The following is a 20086-nucleotide window of genomic DNA, read 5'->3' on the forward strand; positions in this document are numbered from 1 at the left end:
TTTTTTTGTTTTTTGCTTGGGGCGGCCAAAAAGCCAGAGCCGGCCCTGCCAGGCTCATTCTGCATAGACTCCTGGCATCTCCTCTGTTATTTTTGAAGTCAGAGAGGAAATATTTCCACATGAATGGTGTAGCCTTAGTTGCAGCCATTCTCGGTATTTTGACAAGATTGTCTGTATTAATTTTCAAATTAGAACCAAATTTTGCTCTCAATTATCTTGTGTAAATCTGGAATACCCCCCCCCCCCAGGGTTATCCTGGTGCAAAACTGGCACTGATGGCGCATGCCCTTATTTTAGGAGGCCACAACAGAATATTTGCTGCAATTCACCAGTGTACAGCAGGGCTCTGTACTACCTAAGTCCTACTTAACCTTTTAAAAAAGGAGCTGTAAGTGGGAGTTAAGCCTTGTGCTTACCCTCTGCACAGAGCTGCATTTCACCTGCATACTGTTTCAGTTTTTGCATACTTCAAGTTACTCAATTTGGAGGAAAATGTGGTGTTTTGTTTATGAGGTAAATGTATCCATTTGAAAGTAGATAAGTTCTATACTTGCTCTTCTCACTTGATCCCTTCACTGTTTTGTGTCCGGCACTTTCCTAGTTTCTCTATAATTTATGCTTCCCTTTTAAATTATGAAGGCTGAGACAATCTTCAGAATTTGAACTGATGCAGTGCTGTTTGGGTCTACAGAGCGGTAGATAGGGGCACTAGCTCTAAGAGGGGTGTGGTTTTCCTCCTTTTACATCAAAGGGGTACTGATGCTGAATGCTAATGATGACAATTTAAATATCAACATTGTTAACTCTTTTGCTGCTAATTTTGGCAGAAACATTTAGCAGCTCTGGGGCTGGGGGCAAAGTACTATCAGCCTTTCCATCATTCTGACCCCAGCCCAGTATTATCTTTCATCTAAAAATTGCCATTTCTAGTAGCAGCATCCTCTTAACACCGTGCTGAGACATTCAGGTTGAGAGAAAATAGTGCTGAATTGCGACTACATCATTGTAATCTCCCATCCAACAAATGAACCTGCCCAACCAGCCTTAATTTATAAGAGCTGATAACTTCGCAGCAGTGGTGTATGACTGCCACTGAAGAGCATAACCTTCTAAACATTTGCACATGTCAGCAACTGTACTCACCTAACTAGTCCCATTATTTCCAGAATCAGGTTCTAGACTTGCTATACACTTCTACACAGCTCTATATTTCCTCTTCTATGTCTAAATGACAATGCATTTTGAATTAGTAATTTTTATTAGTAAAGTATCAGTTATCTATGCAATTATATTTATCACATATCCTGGGTAAAGTGTATTGCTCTCTCTCCATTACTGACTTCACAATTGCTATTAATTTTATGTGGAAAGCAATCAGGCCCAGTTCCTCAATGGTATGTAGATGCCTAACTACCATTGAAATCAATGAGGGAGACAAGGTGAGTCAAGTAGTATCTTTTACTGGACCATCTTCTGTTGGTGGAAGAGACAAGCTTTCAGGTTTAGGATTATTCTTTAGGATTAGCTCAAAAACTTGTCTATTCCACCACCAGGATATTACCTGGCCCACCTAGTATCTCATATCCTGGGCCAACATGGCTACAACAACATTAAAAGCAAGGGGAATTAGGTATCTAAATATATTGGAGGATCTGGGTCTCAAATACTACAGTGATGGGCAAACAGATTAGATAGTTTCTGTTGAAAGGCCTACTACTTGTCTCAAAGGGAAAGCTGGTAGAATACTAGAGAGGAAGACGGCGAGATGACCATTCAAGGAGAAACTGAGGCAGTGGATGAGCCCGGAACCAGAGATGGCTATGTTTCAACTATGGGCAAACTAATGCTAAGATATTGTGATAGTGGAAGTGAGTATGTATTTCATGATTCTTGACTGAGCATAATTTCTCAGTGTTACATTAACATAATTCTCGGTGGCATACTAGTTCACAATGCATAGCATGAAAATCTGTTTCCTAAACTGAATATCGTTTTTGCTCAGTCACTGCCACAGTGACTGTACTGTGGAACTGCAGGTGCTTGCATTATTCGTAGGGTGGCCAGATGTCCTGTTTTTAAAAGGACAATCCCATATTTAAGCCCTTCTGCAGGTGTCCCGACTTTTTCTTAAAAACGGGTAAATTGTCCCATATTTTCTGTCATGTCCCCCCTCCTTCCCCCCCAATCAGTACTGGCAGATCCTGCTGCTGGCTGGATCCCTGCTCGCGAGCCGCTCACTCACCAGTGGTGAGTAGGGGACAAGGGGGGTGGGTGTGCAAGGCTGGGGTGGCGGGGCAAAGCTGCAGCACATGGGACTGGCAGCTTCCTCTGCTGGTCCGTCAGTGCAGCCCCCACTGCGTGCTGGTTCTCGGCCAGCAGGGCCTCGCTCCTGTCCCGTTTCCGGTCAGCACTGGCTGCGTGCTGTGAGCTGCGGTGGCTGGTGAGTGCAGGGAGGCGGCAACCGGTTACATGTTGCCTCTGCTGCCCACCCATCGGCTCTTTACATGCTCCCCCTCTCGCTGTCCTCTCCCTGCTTTGCCCCTTTGCCTGCCCTCCGCCCTGCTCCTCCTCTATATCCTCACCGCCCCCGGTATGGCACGTCCTGCTCCCAGCGCTGTGCGGAGAACCAGCCCCTAGTCAGAGGGCTCAGCTCACCAACAGCCTGGCTGGCAGACTCCTTCCTTCCCTCATTGCCTCTGACTGGGCCGGTGCCCTGGGAAAGCCCAAGACCCTCCTGCCCAGGGCGCTGGCCAGGACAAGCCAAGCCCTGCATGTGCCAATGTCCCACACAGTGCTGGTACATGGAAGCCTCTCCGCCCCTCAGCCTGTTCACACCCCAAACCTACAAGCTCCACAGCAACCCCCCAGGCAGGGGCTTATTACACTCTTCACCTTTTTCCCCCCACCCTGGGTCCTGCCCCCAGGGAGCACGGGGCTGTTCCATCCCCTAGGCACCAGCCCCTGCTGAGCCACCTCTCTGGCCATGTTCGCTGAAGCCCTGCAGTCAGGTTCCCTGGGCCCTGGTGCATAATGCATCCTTAGGGCTTAACACCTTCCTGCCCGTGCTGTAGCCAGGGGACAGGAGGTGGCTGGGTTGTGTCAGTGGCCAGCAGTAGCCTGGAGATGTTAGCTGCCTTTCCACACTGTGTGGGCAGGAAGGGATAAGCTGCTTCCAGCCACAAGGGAGGGGGAGAGTAGAGATGAGCTCTGCAAAGACATGGGTCAGGCCATCCCTTCCACCCCCCACCCCCCCTCCCTGCAGCTGGAAGCAGCTCCTGTCCCTTCCCTCCTGTATGGTGCCGAAAGGCTGCTGCTGGCCACATTATGATGTGAACCCTGACAGAAATCTGGGCAGGGGCATGTGATCCTATGTGCCCCCCCCACCCCGCGGCCCCACATATTGCCCTGGGAAGACACGGTGCCAGGTACCAGGAGAGGCGGGTCCATCCCAGCCAGGCGTGGAGAACAGAGAGTGCCAGGCAGGGAGGGTCGGGTTGGTTGGTCACTCCCCCATGTGAGAGAGGGGTACGGGAGTATTTGTGTGTAACCGCTCCCCGTGTGTGTGTGTGTGTGAGGTGGTAGGTATGTGTGTCACCTGTCCCCTTGTGAACCCTAAAGCCTTACAGATAAGAAGGTAGATAAAAAGAATTCAACTACACCATATTTCTTTTTGTCAGGGGCTCAGTTAACTTGATGTTAATTTGAACGTTTCTACTGCATAGCTCTGATTGATTGCCATTGAATGCACTTGAATATGAGTAATTTTACCCGGTGTCCTGTATTTAGCATAGTATGGTCACCCTAATTATTCATATCAACTGCATTTTTGATTCTGGTTTAAATCAGGGAACGTTAACTACATTGAAGAGGGAGAGGCGTGTGCATGCCTGTGTGTTTATATTCTTCAAGCGGGACCAATTCTCCCCGCTTCGCGGCCCCTCCTTTTAAAGGCACAGGCTGACTACGCCTCCCAGGAGCATCTGTTTTTCAATGGGCTCCACTTCCTGGGGCAACTCTTTGGCTCCTCCCCCAGGCCAAGGAACCAATCAAAAGCAGGGGCTCTGGTGACGTATATCCCTCCCGCATACTTCCCCCTCCCCCCTCCCCCTCCGCTGCCCTTTAAGAAATGTCACTTTCTGTTTCGCTCCGGGTGATACCCAGCAGCGGGGGGCGGAACGTTGGGGCCAGCTGGGGGGGCAGCGAGAGGAGCCCGCGGGCGGCGGGTCCGGGAGCCGGGCCGGGCTCTGAGCCGCCTGCCCCGGGCTGGGCCATGGAGGCCGAGCCGCAGCCCGACAGCCTGGAGGGCTGGGTGGCCATCCGGGAGAACGCGTTCGCCGAGCCCGAGCCGCACAAACTGCGCTTCCTCGTGGGCTGGAACGAGATCGAGAGCAAGTTCGCGGTGACCTGCCACAACCGCACCCTGCAGGAGCAGCAGCGCGGGGCGGCCGGCCCGGCAGCCGGGGAAGGGGGCGAGGAGACGCCGGCCCCCGAGCAGCAGCAGAGCTGGGCCGGCCTGTTCTCGGCGCAGGCCCTGCTGGGCGTGCACCGGCAGCTGGCGGCGCTGAGCGAGCGGCTGGAGCCCTGCTTCCCCCAGCTGCCCCCAGTGCTGCCGGGCCAGAGCAGCGGCAGCCTGTGGACGCTGCTCTTCCCCAGCGGGCCGATGCCGGAGGAGGCCGAGCTGGAGGCGCTGTGCCGCGGGCTGGAGCGCTACCTGGGCTGGGCGCTGGAGCTGTGCGGCCGCAGGGTGGTGCTGGACTCGCTCTTCGCCCAAGACCAGGAGCAGGAGGCCGAGTACTTCGAGAACCTGCACGAGTTCCGCAGGAAGGCCCTGAAAGGGCACCTGGTCCGGGCCAAGGAGGCCCTGCGGAGGGTACAGGCCCCTGGGCTGGGTGTTTGGGAGTGGGGGCGATGGGACCCAGGTACCCTGAGGGGCTGGTGCTGAGACCCGCACAGGGCAGGTGCCCGAGGGGGTGTGGAAATGTTCTCCGCGCCATCGGTGCCCTTGGGGTGGTGGCACTTTGTGCTGAGCGCCCCTTCCAGCTCCGACGGCAACAGCGTTACCATTAGTAACCCAGCCACAGGCCCGCGGGTGAAGCCTGAACACAAGGGCAACCCAGACTCCTCCACAGGCCTTTAGTGAGGCCTCCAGTCCCTCCAGCCCAAAAGTGGTGGTTTTGGTAGGGTTAGTACAAGCCACTTCTACTCTGGGTTAGATGGACCTTTGGTCTGACCCAGTATGGCCGTTCTTATGTTCACTTTCATTTGGATTTCAGGCTAAAATTTACCAGTAGCCAAAACTGCCATTTTGGGTGGAGAACGTGAAATTCGATGGCTTTTGCATGGACACCATGAAATAGAGCCATGTGCCCAGAAAGGGATTGAGTGATTTCAGCAATGCTTGGCAGGCTTAGCCTGATTTTGAACATAATTTTACACATCTCTAGACCAATATTCTAATGCACTACAGGGCTCTGAGCTCTACTTCTTTTTACATAGCACTTTGGGGCTGAAAGTGCTTTTACAAGTTGATATACAAACTATACAGATGGGTCACTTTTACCTCATGTCACAGGTTGTTTCACTGGAGACTAAAATACAGTAGCTGTCTCCATGAGGCAAGGATCAGTAATACCACTGGTGGAACCTGTTCATGTGTCCTTTTGGGCTCTTAGTAGAATGTTATGTCTGCATGAATGGGTGATGTCACTATAAGAGCATCCGCTGAAGGAGATTCATGTATTTTTGATTCTTTCATATGACAGTGAAAGAACCACACGGTTCACAGTTCTTTTGGGGTGCCTCATTTGGACCCCAACCCTTCCAACTTGGACATAGTGTAAATTTACTCCTATCCCATAGCTCTATTGAGTCAACCACACTCTCCTGAAGATGCCATTTTCCTAGGTTGTGCTTCCTCAGTTAATAGATACATTGTTTTAGTAGATCTTTAAATTATGGTGACTTCCTAACTGAATCAGTAATGCATCCTGTCATCTAGTCTGATGCTAGAACAAAGTTTTGGAGTGTGTGCAAATATATGGATGTGACACTGTGGAATAGTGGACCAGTGGTAAGCTTTGTGTTTACATGAGTAAACACTTGTATATCCAAAAATAGCTAAGCTACCAAGCTTGGGTATTCTGAATGTCAGTCATTCTGAAGGCCATATCTATAAGAATATGGAATGAAAGTGAGTTTCAAGTGTCCTATACAAAGTATTGTGCAAGATACTCAAAGCTTTATATTTTTTAAACATGCCTCAACTAAGAATATCCACCACCTGTGCCCATAGAATAATGTCTACCAAAAATAAGACACAAAATAATGTGAACTAATCACCCCATAATCTTAAAACTACGTACCCACCAAAAAGTCTGTGAACATCTAATGTATGTATAATAGCAACTGGTACATGCACGCAACTGAAGATTTTACAGTTTGTATCTAAGTGGCCTTGTGCCCGTGCCAAATATCTGATTTATGGATGCCTAAGTGTGAAATTTTGGCCTAGTTGGTGTATAAACTAATGGTGATACATGTTCTTATTTCTTATACGTATAAAAGACCTTCTGAAAAACTCCCAACTATGATTCATGAACAGACAATTAAAACCAAAAAAAAGATACTTATCTACTTCAAGGCACTATTATTGAAAGTCTGTTCCTTAGTATGTTAGGGTCACATCTATATTTTCAGCAGTGTTAAGAAATCCCTTTTTAAAAAATGATTCCTAGTAACCTAGATGCAGATGGGATATAACTCGTAAAACAGCCTTTAAAAACAATTGTCAAGACTAATTATGCTGCATCCACACAACCATATTTGCAGTAACTAAATTCCACTTGCTAACCACAATAAGATGTGGGTTTTTTTTTTTTTAGCACACTTACTATACTTTTTAGGTGGTTAAACAGTCTGCTTTTGGCCTCGTGTTTCACACAACCTGATCCATCATTGTTTATCTACACAATAATTAATTTTTTTCCAGAATGACACAAAATGTTGTTGCATGCTCCTTACACAAGATGCTATTTACATTTTAATAAGTAAAAAGGACTGTAATTGGATCACCAGAATCAACCTATCCGCCTCCTTACCCAATTAAAGCACAGCTCAGTCTTTCCATTAAGTTGGAGTGAACACTGTATAAATCTGTGTTCCTGACCCATGCAACAACAGCCTTGGACTTTGGCAGGCCTTTAGCATGCTTTGGGAACATGATTAAACCATGGCTCAGTTCCACCTATACTGCAATCTGGGACAATAATTTAGCCATGTCAGGGGATGCCTTAAACAGCACTGTTGTCTCTAGTGGCCTCGCAAATTAATGCAACTGTGAGGTGGGTTGTTTATACACATTTTAGAGGTAAGGACGTTGAGGTTCTGTTATTTTCCCCCAGGTACCAAGGGACACCTAGTGCAGAGCCATCAATAAAATGGTCTTCTCCTGACTTGTCTTAAATACAAAATCATCCCTCTGGGGTTATAACCAAGTCCTTCCATTAATGGTGGTAGTGCCAGTGTAGATGGAACTAGAGGCAAGAGTAAATATATCCTGCTTCTATCTACTGCACCAATCAGAAGTGTAATACCTTCCTTTCCAGCATACAATGGGCCCAACAAAGACACATGGAAATATATAGAAACTTCATCTATTTTTGTTCCAAAGTGGAGTTCCTGCAATTATAGCAATGCCAACTGAACCGTTAGAGCTAACAGTCCGCCAGACTTCTATTAAAAGAAAATTAGGTCTTATACGTGGAGGGTTTTACAAAACTGAAGATGAATTAAAATGTTCTCATGCGTAGTCGTTAATATTCACTGATTATTTCCTCCCAATTATAAATGTTCACCAGCAGCGACATGAAACTCCATCTCCCCCACGTTGTATGTGAGAATCAGAAATGAAGCTAACCACTGTGCTTTCATTCCAACTTTGTTGTTCACTTGGCTTGGACAATGGAAAAAACAAATCATTAAATTGCTGCAAGTCATTTGTGGGGGACCATTTTAGTTACAACAGCCTCGTGGGGCCGCCCTATGATCCCCAACGCTGCCTGGAATCTCGGCAGTACTGTGTGGCCTTGCCCCTAACATGGCCCTCCTGTGTCAACACATGTGAGTTGTGCATTGGGGCAATTCTCTCCTATCTGAAACTGAGGCTTTTAGGGCCCTTTGAAGCCTCTCCACCCCTTTTACCCAGAATAAAGTAGCCAGAACAGGGTGAGGATTTTCACCTCTTTCAATAGCAACATGATCAGGTCCACATTTCCCATTTATTTTTCCTCCCTGCATAGAAGACTTCATTTCCCTGTCACATTCCTGAGTATCTCCTCTTTTTTCCTCCTTTCCACACTTTGAGGCTTGGTATCACAATCAGCATCCTTCTAGGTAAGCATGATGGTTCCCTGTGGAGCCAGTCTCAGCTTAATTGGCACACAGACTGGGCTGTTGTCAGTTTCTCTCTCGCAACACACAAAACTGTTAAAAACTTTGGTGGTCTTTTGCCCAAACATCCTGAAATAAGAAAAATAAATGGTTACATTGTGTCATGCAAATGTAATGATTTTGTGACTAGTGACTAATATTCACTGATCTATTGGCATTCTATTAAATTTGCAACTTTGAAAAAAACATCATTTATATTGCAGTAGCACTTAAAGGCCTTAAATGAGACTGGGCTGCACATTACAGACATGTTGGAAGAGGAAGTCCCTCCCCACAAGAATTAAAAATCAAAATACATATTATTGGCATAGTTAAGATTAAGTTAAAGGTACATGCATCTTTAGGAATATAACTATAATACGCTCCAGAAGTTATCAGGAATAAAAGCCTGTATCTGAATTTCTATTTTTAAATGAAAGTTTGTATCTTTGTGTCTGGAGTCAGATCTCCGGATACAAAATCCACTTCTTGTTAGTAGGCTTTTAGTAGTCTTGGGGGGGGGGGGGGGGGGGGGAAGATGCAAGAATGAGATTTTAAGGAATACCTTCTTTGTCCTTCGTGTCCATGGTGTCTCATCTACTTACTGTGCAAGCCATCCATATTTATAATAGGCAATGACAAAATCATTGTGAACATTTAGAATTTTTTACAATAAAAAGTAAAATGTCCTAGGCACCATTGTGTAGTCATTCTTCTAATGTAATGTTCAGCAATTAGTACCATTACGAGTTTGTCCTTGGTGATATTTCCTGCTGGGTGCAATTGCTGAATGCCTTGAGTACATCTCTTCTAAGTGGAAATCTTGACTATTTCATCTAATGATAAGTGACAGGTTCTTTCCACTCACATATGTCAAGGGTGACTATACACACGCACAAAATGCAGGCTCCTAGGTATAACAGTGGTGCTCTTTCTGTCCATTCTCCCGAGAAATGTGCACGTACTGCGGCTAATGCTAACAAACCTTTTATCCATTAGGTTCTACAGAAGCATAAAAATGCTGACACAATGGTGGCTTTAATGAAGGTTTATGAAGAAGAAGATGAAGCTTATCAGGAATTAGTTACCATGGCAACACAATTCTACCAATATTTACTGCAGCCGTTTAGAGATATGCGAGAATTGGCAACATTATACAGACTGGAAATCCTGGTAGGTTTTTCTTTGAGAGATCAAACTCCCTGGCATGTGATATACTCCATCTGCCCCCTGTGCAATTTAGGCTCCGAACTACTTAAGTATGTCCAAGATTTATATTCACTGGCTTTATTCCCCAAGTTCATCAACTTGTGAGTAACACGATAAAAACCTGAAACATTCAAAGTTAAAGCTGACTTGTTGTCAATAGCCTGTATAAGATCCATGTGGTAAAGGCTTGAATAGCATCTCATCCACTGGCTTCCGCTTAATGCTTAATGCTCTGTTTAGTTTCCTCCACTGTGGGTGTGGTGGTGTGTATATATTTTTTTAAGCAAAAAAACCTTCAGTTCTGAGGCATTTTTCCTGGTATTCTGAGTTTACAGGAACTTCAGCGACAAAAGAACACCAGTTGTATTAACTTTCAAAAGGACTTGTGCTCTTTATTCACTTTTGAAAATTCCAACTAATGTCAGTATTTTGTGTTTTTGTATCTGATGTACCCTGCAATTGTATTATACTTTGAAGGAAAGCAGTCATGCATTGCTTTGATTTTTCATTGTAATACAGTGTTAAAGAAGTGTTAAAATAATGCCTTAGGTGGAACTAACAGAAGCAAAGTAGTGCTGAGTTAAGGCTACAACATCATGATTAATTCACCGTATTGGGCCTGCAAACTGAAAGTCTAAGATCAATGCACAAGGTGTTACAGTTTCCAATGTGCTGCTTTATTTATGGTGAGATAAGTGAAGACTGCAGTTAACGGACCAAACTCTGGAAGAAAAAAAAAAGTTGTTCTGTTTTATGTTAAAATCTTAAATGGAATATTAGACTAGATTTCAATTGTTTTTAAAGTATTTTCAGGTTCTACACTCACCCTTTTCCCCTGCCAATTTTTGTGGATTTTACAAATGCACTTTCCTGCCTCTTAAATCTTTCCATGTACCCTGTTGCTGTGTGAAAGAGCCTCACAAACAGATAAGAGTGCAAAGTGCTTGTCAAATGCGTGAAGTAAAACATGTGAGAGAAAAAAATAGAGACTATCGCTGTAACTGAAATAGAACAGAATATATTTGAGTTACTCTTGGTCACAGATAAACATTTTCAGACAGAAGTAATTTTTTTTGAAGAGGAAGGTTAACATTACTTTAAGAAATAAATTAATCCAATGTTTTTCTAACTAGCAATGCTCAAGCTATTGTTATAGAACAAAGGTGGCTCTTTGACAATGAGAACAAAAATAGGGTAGCTTCGATTAATGAGTAATGACTCACTTCACTACAGTAGATGTAGAGGTCACGACAGCCGTCATGGCCTGCCTTGGCATAATTTCCACTGTATGGTACAGGCTGAGTTACAACACTGTCGTGATTGACGTTTGGTTGAAGAATAACATGTCTCTCTGTAGAAATCCTTACAGATTGGGAGGCTGGGCCCTAAAAGGATAGAAGCCTTGCAAAAAGAAGCTGAAGACTGGACTGAGCAAGCTGAAGAAGCGGTGTGCTCCATTCAGGACATCACTGTGAGCTACTTCAAAGAAACTGTAACGGCACTGGCAGGTAATGAGGGAGAACTCACTGAAGAGTTGACTTCAAAGCACATGCCCTAGTGTGGCTGAGCTGTGCTCAGTACAAGACAGCAGATAGGAAGAGAACACCCTTGAACCACTTTGCAGCCCCTCCCACCTGCAAATTCTGGGGCCAGCACAAGCCAGCGTCCAGCATAAGTAATAAAAGTGTCTGCATGATAACTTGCACCAGTTTGACTAAATTGGTCTAAACCTCACCATTGGTTAAAGCAGTAGACAGGGCCTGATATTTACGGCTGACAAGCTTCTCAACAAACACCTCATCTGACAAATATTTACTCTAATTTTTGTTGGTGCAGACTATTAAGGATTTCATCCTGCTAATTAAATCAGAGGGTTTTTTAATGCTGTATTTAATCATGTGCATGCTGGAACTTGTGACCAAAACATTAGACCTTTATTTATAATACAATGATTTCAGCTTTTCTAGTCCTATAAATTCAAAACAGTCGATACATAAGTAATTCCCTCAAAATATTTAATACCATGCAGAGTTCATGCGCTCCACTTTCAGTAGGACCTGAAGAAAGTTATTAGTGCCACAGCATTTATGATGCTTTGTTGCAACCCTTTAATCTGGCAGCAATGCACAAACAGATGGAACAAGATCGGAAGAGATTTGGCCAAGCCACCTGGGCGTCTGCTTCTCCAAGACTAGAAAACCTGAAGTATATGTTAGCAAAAGAGACTCTTCAGCACATGAGAGCGAGAGAACTGTGTCTGAATCACAAGAGAACTGACATCCGGAAAAATGTAAGACCCTAGCAAAGAGTGACTTGAATTCTTTTCTGTTACCCCAATGTAAGGACCTCATCCAAAGCCCATTGTAGTCAGCGGGAGATGTTCAGGGTCAAAAGGCCCATTTCCGCTCAGTGGTGAAGTGCTATGCTGAATGGTAGAACTGTCTAAAAAATTTGTGATGAAAAATTTCTTTGTTTAAAAAAAATAAAAACCAAACCAACCAGGGTTGCCTCAAACAATTTTGTGGGGGGAACCTCCCCCTCCCCTGACTTATTTAATTTTTAGTTTTTGTTTTTTTTTGTTTTTTTTATATATTTGAAACAAAAAAGGCTCACCTCCCCCTTTTGATATTTTCAAAACTTCTTGTTTTGAAATTGTGGAGAAATGCACACCTTCTCCCTTTTTTTTATTACTACTCCCCCACCAAGTGTGCATGGGATAGGGGAAGAGGAGTGCTTAGAAAAAAGTTACAAATTAAAGTGTTGTTTTTACCTTTTTAAAAGAACTTTCACTTTTCAATGTTAACACTGAGAAGTGAGGTATTTTCAGAGAGGAATAACTTACAATAATTTGGGATATATTAATAGCACTGAATCAGAAATGGGAAATTTTGTGCCTTGCATAATATAAAAATTCAAAATGATACGGTCTCTAACTACTACTACAATTCTCTGATTTTTATTTTATTTCCAAGTGTAATATACTACACTGTCTCTAGTTGTTCTTAAGACCAGTGCATTTGTGTTTTATAAAAGGTCCTTTATAATAGATTTCTGCATAGTGGAGAACTGTTGTTAGCATTATTACGGGGGAGGAATTATGAACGGCACAATATTCTATTAATTTAAAAAAATATTTGTGATGCAGAGTCATGCATACCGGGTGGTATTTTTATTGGACAGAGCTTTTCATCAGTAAAATCCACAACAGACCACTGGAAATAATTAACTACTATTGTATTATCTCTGATCAGTGTGTGGAGCACTAATTCATAGCACTTGTTTGGCCATTTTTGTTGTATTTCATTTTGAAATAACACAGACTTTGGGTTTCAGTCCTTGATCTTGATTCTGTCTTGTAAAATCAAATGCTGCACATGCATGTCCAAACAAGCAATGTGACACAGGCCCTTGTGACTGGAGATCATGTACAGACCTTTAAAATTCAAAACTTCGTTTTTTAAGGACCTGATCGTAAGACTCACCTTGACTTTGATATGTTTTGCAGGAGGCCTTAAGAGATTTTTTTCTTTAAATGAATGGTTAACAGGAACTCCTGGCTAATGAGGTTCTATCTAACCCCTTTCAGTTTCTGCTTCAGAAAACCAACCATGTCTGTCTAAAGCATTTGTTGTGTCCATCACTCTGGCAGCTAAGCATGTGTCATTGTGGTCAGAATTTTCGCAGGTGACTGTGCCCAGTCATGTCCCCTAGATCTACACACAGAGCAGCTATGTTTAGTAGGCATTGGAGTTAAAGAAGGAACTTGTGATGTCATCATTTCTCTAGCTCTCCAGTTGCCATAGAGAGTTGTCCTGGGAAGACACGATTTTAATTACTAATGGAGATAAACAGTTTTTTTCCCCAGCTTGTTTTAGGTGGGTGGGATTTTTTGATGTATGTAATAAGATTCCAGGATTGTCACTGTGTCTCTCTGAAACCTAAAATGTCTGTTGAATCAGTGTGAAGCAATGGAAACCGCTACAAGCATGGCTGAGAGCTCTTTTAGTTCAGACTATCCCAGATTTAATCACCACTGGGATTTGTGGTTTGTTACTGTCCAATTTTTAAGTTCTCAGCCATTTTCAACTTTCTTTTACACACAATTTGACAAATTCTACCCATGCAACAGCACGGGCTTTCAGCTAGGAGTTTATTTATATATTGCACACAGTTCTTTCAGGTGGTCCTCATTCATTCATAAATAAGTGCCCAAAAAAGGGCCCAGAGCTATGTCTCATGTCTCCCTTTTGCTGGCCACCTTTAGAAACAACCATCTGTTCTCAGTTGAAATGACTAAGTAGTCAGTCTGTTGTTTTCACTCCTGCTGTTTCCATCTGAGTTGTATAAAGCTAACCTTGGAGTGTGTCTGTGTGTATTCTGTCCCTGATTCTTTGTTGTTTTTTTTCCTCTTGTTCGGAAACATGCAGATGGAAAACCTTGATGAACAAGAGGAGAATATAGCTCTAGTAGAGAAGCTGGAAATAGAGTATTATGAAACCCAACTGGAATTGTATGATGTACAATTTGAGATACTTAAACATGAAGAAATGCTACTTATTACACAGCTGGACACTTTAAGGAGACAGATAAAAGGTAAGAAAGAAAATCATCATTTAAAGAAAAGCAGAAAGCCAAACGTTCTAACGCAGAGGTGCACACATCCTATAAAAAAGTAAATCACACCTACTTGGCTCTTGATGCCACGGGAGCATTACTGGATTTTCTTGGTGCTGAAGTAACGTTTGTTTTGTTGCCTTACTAAGCAAATTTGGTAATACTTTTTGATAAATAGACATTAAGGGCCACACAAAAAAAGTTGGGGGGAGGGATAGCTCAGTGGTTTGAGCATTGGCCTGCTAAACTCAGAGTTCAATCCTTGAGGGGGCCATTTAGGGATCTGGGGCAAAAATCTGTCTGGGGGTTGGTCCTGCTTTGAGCAGGGGGTTGGACTAGATGATCTCTTGAAGTCCCTTCCAACCCTGAGATTCTATGATTGGCAACTTACCTTCTTAACTGTCTCTCTGATATGTGTGTGCAGCTCTTTTGCACGTATAAAACAAGTAACTGAATGTGCATGTGTGTCTCTGGTCCTACAATTACCTGATTTGTGTGTACAAACTGATGTGACTGTGTCACAATTAAGGAGACCCAATTAACAATTGGGTCCTAATATTGAAAGTGTCGAACTGCAGCAGAATTACGGTAAAGCTGCAAAACACACAATATTAAAACCAAAAAGAAGTGATAATAATTTGATGCTTCTGAAGTACTGATGTGTTCTTGTTGTTTTTCCAAACTACTGTATATATTTCTCACACAATGTTAGACATTTCTCATGTTCATACCAATCCATGTTAAGTATTCTCCATTATTTGTAAGTACAGCGTCCAGTGAAACAATGTTGTCCCTTGTTGTTTAATAGTAGAATAAACTGCTTAGTATTTGTCTCATGACGCTTGTTAGTTTGCCACGAGACTCCAGTCGGTGAATGAAAAGTTATACACGTTATCCTAAAAAAGAAGATATTTAAAATAGGAAACTAAGTGATGGCAAGAGTGGGAGCATAAGCTTGATCCTGCAAACATGAGTAACTTTACTCACGGGAGTCAAGTGACGTGTGTGCGTAAGTGTTTGCAGGATGAAGCTGAATATATGTAAGAGTAATCCGCTCTGTTTAAAATTGTTCTAACAAATTACCTATTGGCTTCAATGGCTTTTAAGGTGTCATTAGCTCTCGAAGTGTTTAAACATTTAAGGAACTCTGGAGTCCTCTCTTCTTTTTTTTTTTTAAATGCCGACTGCCTTTCTAGAGAAACAGGATGAAGTTGTTTACTATGATACCTGTGAAAATCCTGAGGAGCTCCAGGTCATTGAGCAGACAGTGGGACAACATTGTGCTTGCTCATCAGAAATCACTAAGCTGAGGCTGAAGACTCAGCGGCTGGAGGCTAAACGTGGGACTATCTGTGCGAGACGAGCCTACCTCAGGAACAAAAAAGTAAATGTGCTCCTGGAGCTGTGCAGTTTCTTTAGCTCATGCCACAAATCCTGCTTGCTGAGGAATAGATGGAAAACAATGAGGGAAGCTTTGGGAGGAGCATACAGGATAGTACGTGACTAGGTACTGGTCCTTGTCAGGAGGAGGGGGTTTGAGACAGCTTCATGCTCCACTGATCCTGGGTCAGCTCTGGGACAGTCTCCCATGATACATTAGAGTTGCTCTAACTTACACTGGCTGCCGCTGACCCCAAGGGATTGATAGACGCCTGGGGTTACTAGAGTGCAGTGAAGTCCCAGCCAGATCCCTTGCCAGCAGATGGAAGGAGTATGGGCTAAGAGCAGTAACACTGGCTCTGTGCCACCAGAGGATCCACCTACATGGGGGAGAATCCTCCCTTGGCTGGCTGTGCCAGGTTTAGGGCTGTTTGTTCCCTAGCTGTATGGCAGAAAGCAGCTGAAGGGCAGGAGAGAATCTGGCCCAGACTGTAGAAGGCTGCAGGTACAAACAACAAATGCAGTGCCATGGTTCCTTCTTTACCTTTGAGGGCGATGGTCATTCGGAAGGGTGTTGCTGCTGCAAATCTGTCCAGCCTTTTCATTTCGGTGGGTTTTTTGTTCACTCACTGTTTCGTATTTGTGTTAGTTGCAGTGAGAGCAGCACAGTGGAAAGACCATGAGATCACAATTGGCCCTGGCAGCCCATCCCTTGCTGGGATGCATTTGGTTCGTTTACACCCATGTAACCACACCGAACTAAATTCAGAAAACAGAGTTTGGCCTATCTGTCCAGCTTCCTACCCCCCCTCTAGACTGAGCTTTCCTAGAAGAGCTAGAAGAATCTCATTGGAGATACATCTGGAGAACAGTCAGTCATTCTGTCTCTTGTGACCACTTCCTTGGCAGAGAACGTATTTTGCTTCTGTTTTCATTCACTTAATTGCTCTCTTTCTGTTGTTTAACACTGAAGCCAAACCCCAGCTGATTTGTGAATGCTAACCGACCGCATGGATAAAATCCTCCATGTGGACAGTGACAAATAAATGACTGAATGGGGACTCGGGCAGAAAACAATGAACCTGTGTCTTCTCTGACCTGTTCCTGTTGAAGAGTATTGTACTGTTAAACGTTCCCCGTGCTATATGTGCATGATTCATCTGTAATTTTATATATAAAGAAATATCGGGAGGAGGGGCATCAAGTGGAGGGGAATAGAGGGAGTTTCCATGTAACTTATAGTGCCCACTTTCTTTCCTGTATCTCCACCATCCTTCTGGCTGAGGCCAGGTGGGTACAGTTCCTTCAGTGCTTGTCAGTGCTGTTTTTGAATGGATTGCAGGGGAGAGAAACAATGTAAGCTGTCCCCTCCCATGAAAGGCTGAACATGCTTCCTCTGTAGCATTCCTAAGCCCAGTCTGCCAGCCTAGAGTAGTGAAAGACTAAGACCCTGATCCAAAGTCCACTGAAGTCAGTGCAAAGATTCCTACAGACTTCCATTCTTAGGGCCTGATGCATTGTCTCTTGAACTTGGGACTCGTACATGGCAGGACAAGGGAAGGCCCTATGTAATGGACTTTTCAACTGCTTTAATAGCACAGATTTCACACGCACACTTTTAAAGTGAACTGACTAAGGTTTGCATGCATTATGCCGTTCCATCAGGATCAGTGCGAAGAGAGCCACCGGTATAGACTACAGCAGGCACAGGAAAACACAAAACGCTTCCATCAGCATCACAGCATCCAGCTAGTGAGTACCAAAAAGGAACATTTCTTGCAGAGACTGTGTAGCTGCACATTTGCATGCACGCACCTTGACTTGCTTGTCTTTAAATGCAGAAAAGAGACAAGGTGAAAGAGGAAGAGAAGAAGAAAAAAGCTTGGATAAGCCAGGAACGCCAGAAAACACTGGAGAGGCTAAAAACATTCAAAGAGGCAAGTACTGTAAATAATGTACTAACATTTTAAAAAGAGATGTATGACTATGAAGATGCCATGTAAGTAATAGGATTAATGTGAGTGGATAGGGGAGGGAATGAGTCCTTCCACTTAAATATTGTTTAGTCACTAGTCCTTTACAACATTCTTTAAATATCATTGAGACGCTTTTGGAACACTACTGTGGACTCTAGTACTTTACCCCAGAAAGGGTCAGAATAGTATTGCAGTGACTTTTGCTTACTATGAACAGAATTTAAGGCAACAGCTTTTCCTTTCCTCCTCCCACCCCCTAAGAAAACCTCCACAATCATTTATCTGCATCTTCGCTTAAGGAATAGCCTTATAATTATCTTCAGGTGCTTGATATATGGGGAGGGTTAAGCCGCCCTCAAGACGCATGTGTCATTCCCACACATGCCAGTGGGCATTTGGCAGCTGGAGTGGAGACCTGATCCTTAGTGAAGACAGTAAAGTTGATTCAGTTGTGGAGAATTCAGGTGTTAAGCAAAGAAGAAATGTGGCACTTATGCATCTCAATATTTGGTTTTCATGTTCTGCTGCGCACATATGCCTGATTTGTGTGTATGCACTGGGCACACAAAAGTGGGCATGTGGGTTTGAAAATCTGGACCAAAATGTCTTGCGTATCTTGTGATGGTAACCACAATTGACATAGGACACGACTGAAGCTATAAATGTTTGCTATTACTTATACCTCTATTCTGTTCAATGACTAGTATGCAGAAGCACAGTAAACTGTTTTAAGACTGAGTTGTATTTTCAGGACTTCTAAACCCCTGGTTTTCAGTGTTTAAATGGACAATTTGAGAGAAGAACATGTCTATAGGATAGTAGTGGATGGTCTTTAGCATTTCTGACCATTGAATTCTGAGTGAAATCATTAAGAATTAATCCATCATAATCCATGCTGAGTGAGGTGAAGAATAAAACGTATACATATATATGTACACACACACACATTCTTGCAGTTAAGAGTGAATTAAGGTACATCTCACTTTGTTGGGTTTTTTGTTTTGTTTTTACTTAAGAAAGCTAATCAGTAGAGTTTTTTTTATAAGAACCTGAAATCTCATCTTCTCACCCTCCAGATGGAACCATGTCACATTGTTACCCTTTTCACTAGTTTGCCTCTGGTTACATAAACCTAGCAAAGAGAAGATAGTCCTACCCATTTTGCAAATCAAATTGTTTAATTAGAATACCTGGAGCATATTCCTTTCCGCCACTTGTGGGAGGCTAGGCTGGAAATCAGGCTCTTGTGTCTAAATTTACGTCTCACTCCTTTTAAAACTGTAAGCACGTCTGCTTATTTTTACAGGAAAGACAAAACCTCTTGTTTGTGACACCCACATTAGTTTCCATAGCAAGGACTTTTGCTATCAAAGTGGTTATTTTAGTCCACTTGTATAAGTTAGCACCAGGTTGAGAGAGGAGGGCCAGAGGACCTGTGACAAGCACTAGTGTTGTAAAGCAGTGGCTCTCAACCTTTCCAGAGTACTGTACCCCTTTCAGGAGTCTGTTTTGTCTTGCGTACCCCCAAGATACACCTCACTTAAAAACTACTTGCTCACACAATCAGACATAAAAATACAAAGGTGTCACAGTACACTATTACTGAAAAATGGCTGACTTTTTCATTTTTACCATGCAATTATCAAATAAATCAATTGGAATATAAATATTGAACTTGCATTTCAGTGTATAGCAGGGGTCGGCAACCTTTGGCATGCAGCTCGCCAGGGTAAGTACCCTGGCGGGCCGGGCTGGTTTGTTTACCTGCCGCATCCGCGGGTTCGGCCGATCGCGGCTCCCACTGGCCACGGTTCGCCGCTCCAGGCCAATGGGAGCGGTGGGAAGTGGCGTGGGCCGAGGAATGTGCTGGCTGCTGCTTCCCACCACCCCCATTGGCCTGGACCAGCGAACCGTGGCCAGTGGGAGCCGCGATCGGCCGAACCTGCGGACGCGGCAGGTAAACAAACCAGCCCGGCCCGCCAGGGTGCTTGCCTGGCCCGCCAAGGTGCTTACCCTGGCGAGCCGCGTGCCAAAGGTTGCCGACCCCTGGTGTATAGTATATAGAGCAGTATAAACAAGTCATTCTCTGGATGAAATTTTAGTTTGTACTGACTTCACTAGTGCTTTTTATGTAGCCTGTTGTAAAACTAGGCAAATATCTAAATGAGTTGAGTACTCCCTGGAAGACCTCTGCGTACCCCCAGAGGTACGTGTACCTCTGGTTGAGAACCACAGTTGTAAAGGGACACAACATCATTAAGTCAAGAGAGGAGACGCACCCTGACTGTGGTCCCATCTCCCAAGGCTTCCCATCTCAATTGCAACAATGTTTGTTCTTTAATCACCTCCCTGCTTTATCCCAAAGTGTGACAAATCAAAAAACAAGGTGTTCCTCTTGCATGGATTGTGTGTCTGGTATTGGCTCCAGTATGCAGTCTTTTCCTTGGCATATATTGTTTTTACCAATATGATGGGGATGT

The 20086-nt window shown here is 43.9% G+C and overlaps 1 protein-coding gene across 2 annotated transcripts in view; it reads left to right on the forward strand.

Annotated features, from left to right (window-relative positions):
* Positions 1-20086, forward strand: part of WHAMM (WASP homolog associated with actin, golgi membranes and microtubules) — a 59482-nt gene that overhangs the window by 35053 nt on the left and 4343 nt on the right. Inside the window, exons 1-8 of one of the 2 annotated variants that reach the window (XM_024198351.2) lie at positions 4124-4870; positions 9427-9600; positions 10994-11144; positions 11757-11926; positions 14064-14229; positions 15447-15634; positions 17296-17382; positions 17472-17567. In XM_024198351.2, coding sequence (XP_024054119.2) covers positions 4127-4870; positions 9427-9600; positions 10994-11144; positions 11757-11926; positions 14064-14229; positions 15447-15634; positions 17296-17382; positions 17472-17567 — 1776 coding nt within the window. In that variant the 5' untranslated portion in view covers positions 4124-4126. Of the gene's footprint in view, positions 1-4123; positions 4871-9426; positions 9601-10993; positions 11145-11756; positions 11927-14063; positions 14230-15446; positions 15635-17295; positions 17383-17471; positions 17568-20086 lie in introns of those variants that run through there. The other variant, XM_024198353.2, reaches the window with a different exon arrangement.

The sequence above is a fragment of the Terrapene carolina genome, unplaced genomic scaffold, assembly GCF_002925995.2.
Source record: "Terrapene carolina triunguis isolate 2854851 unplaced genomic scaffold, T_m_triunguis-2.0 Scaffold67, whole genome shotgun sequence".
Taxonomy (NCBI): Eukaryota; Metazoa; Chordata; order Testudines; family Emydidae; genus Terrapene; species Terrapene triunguis.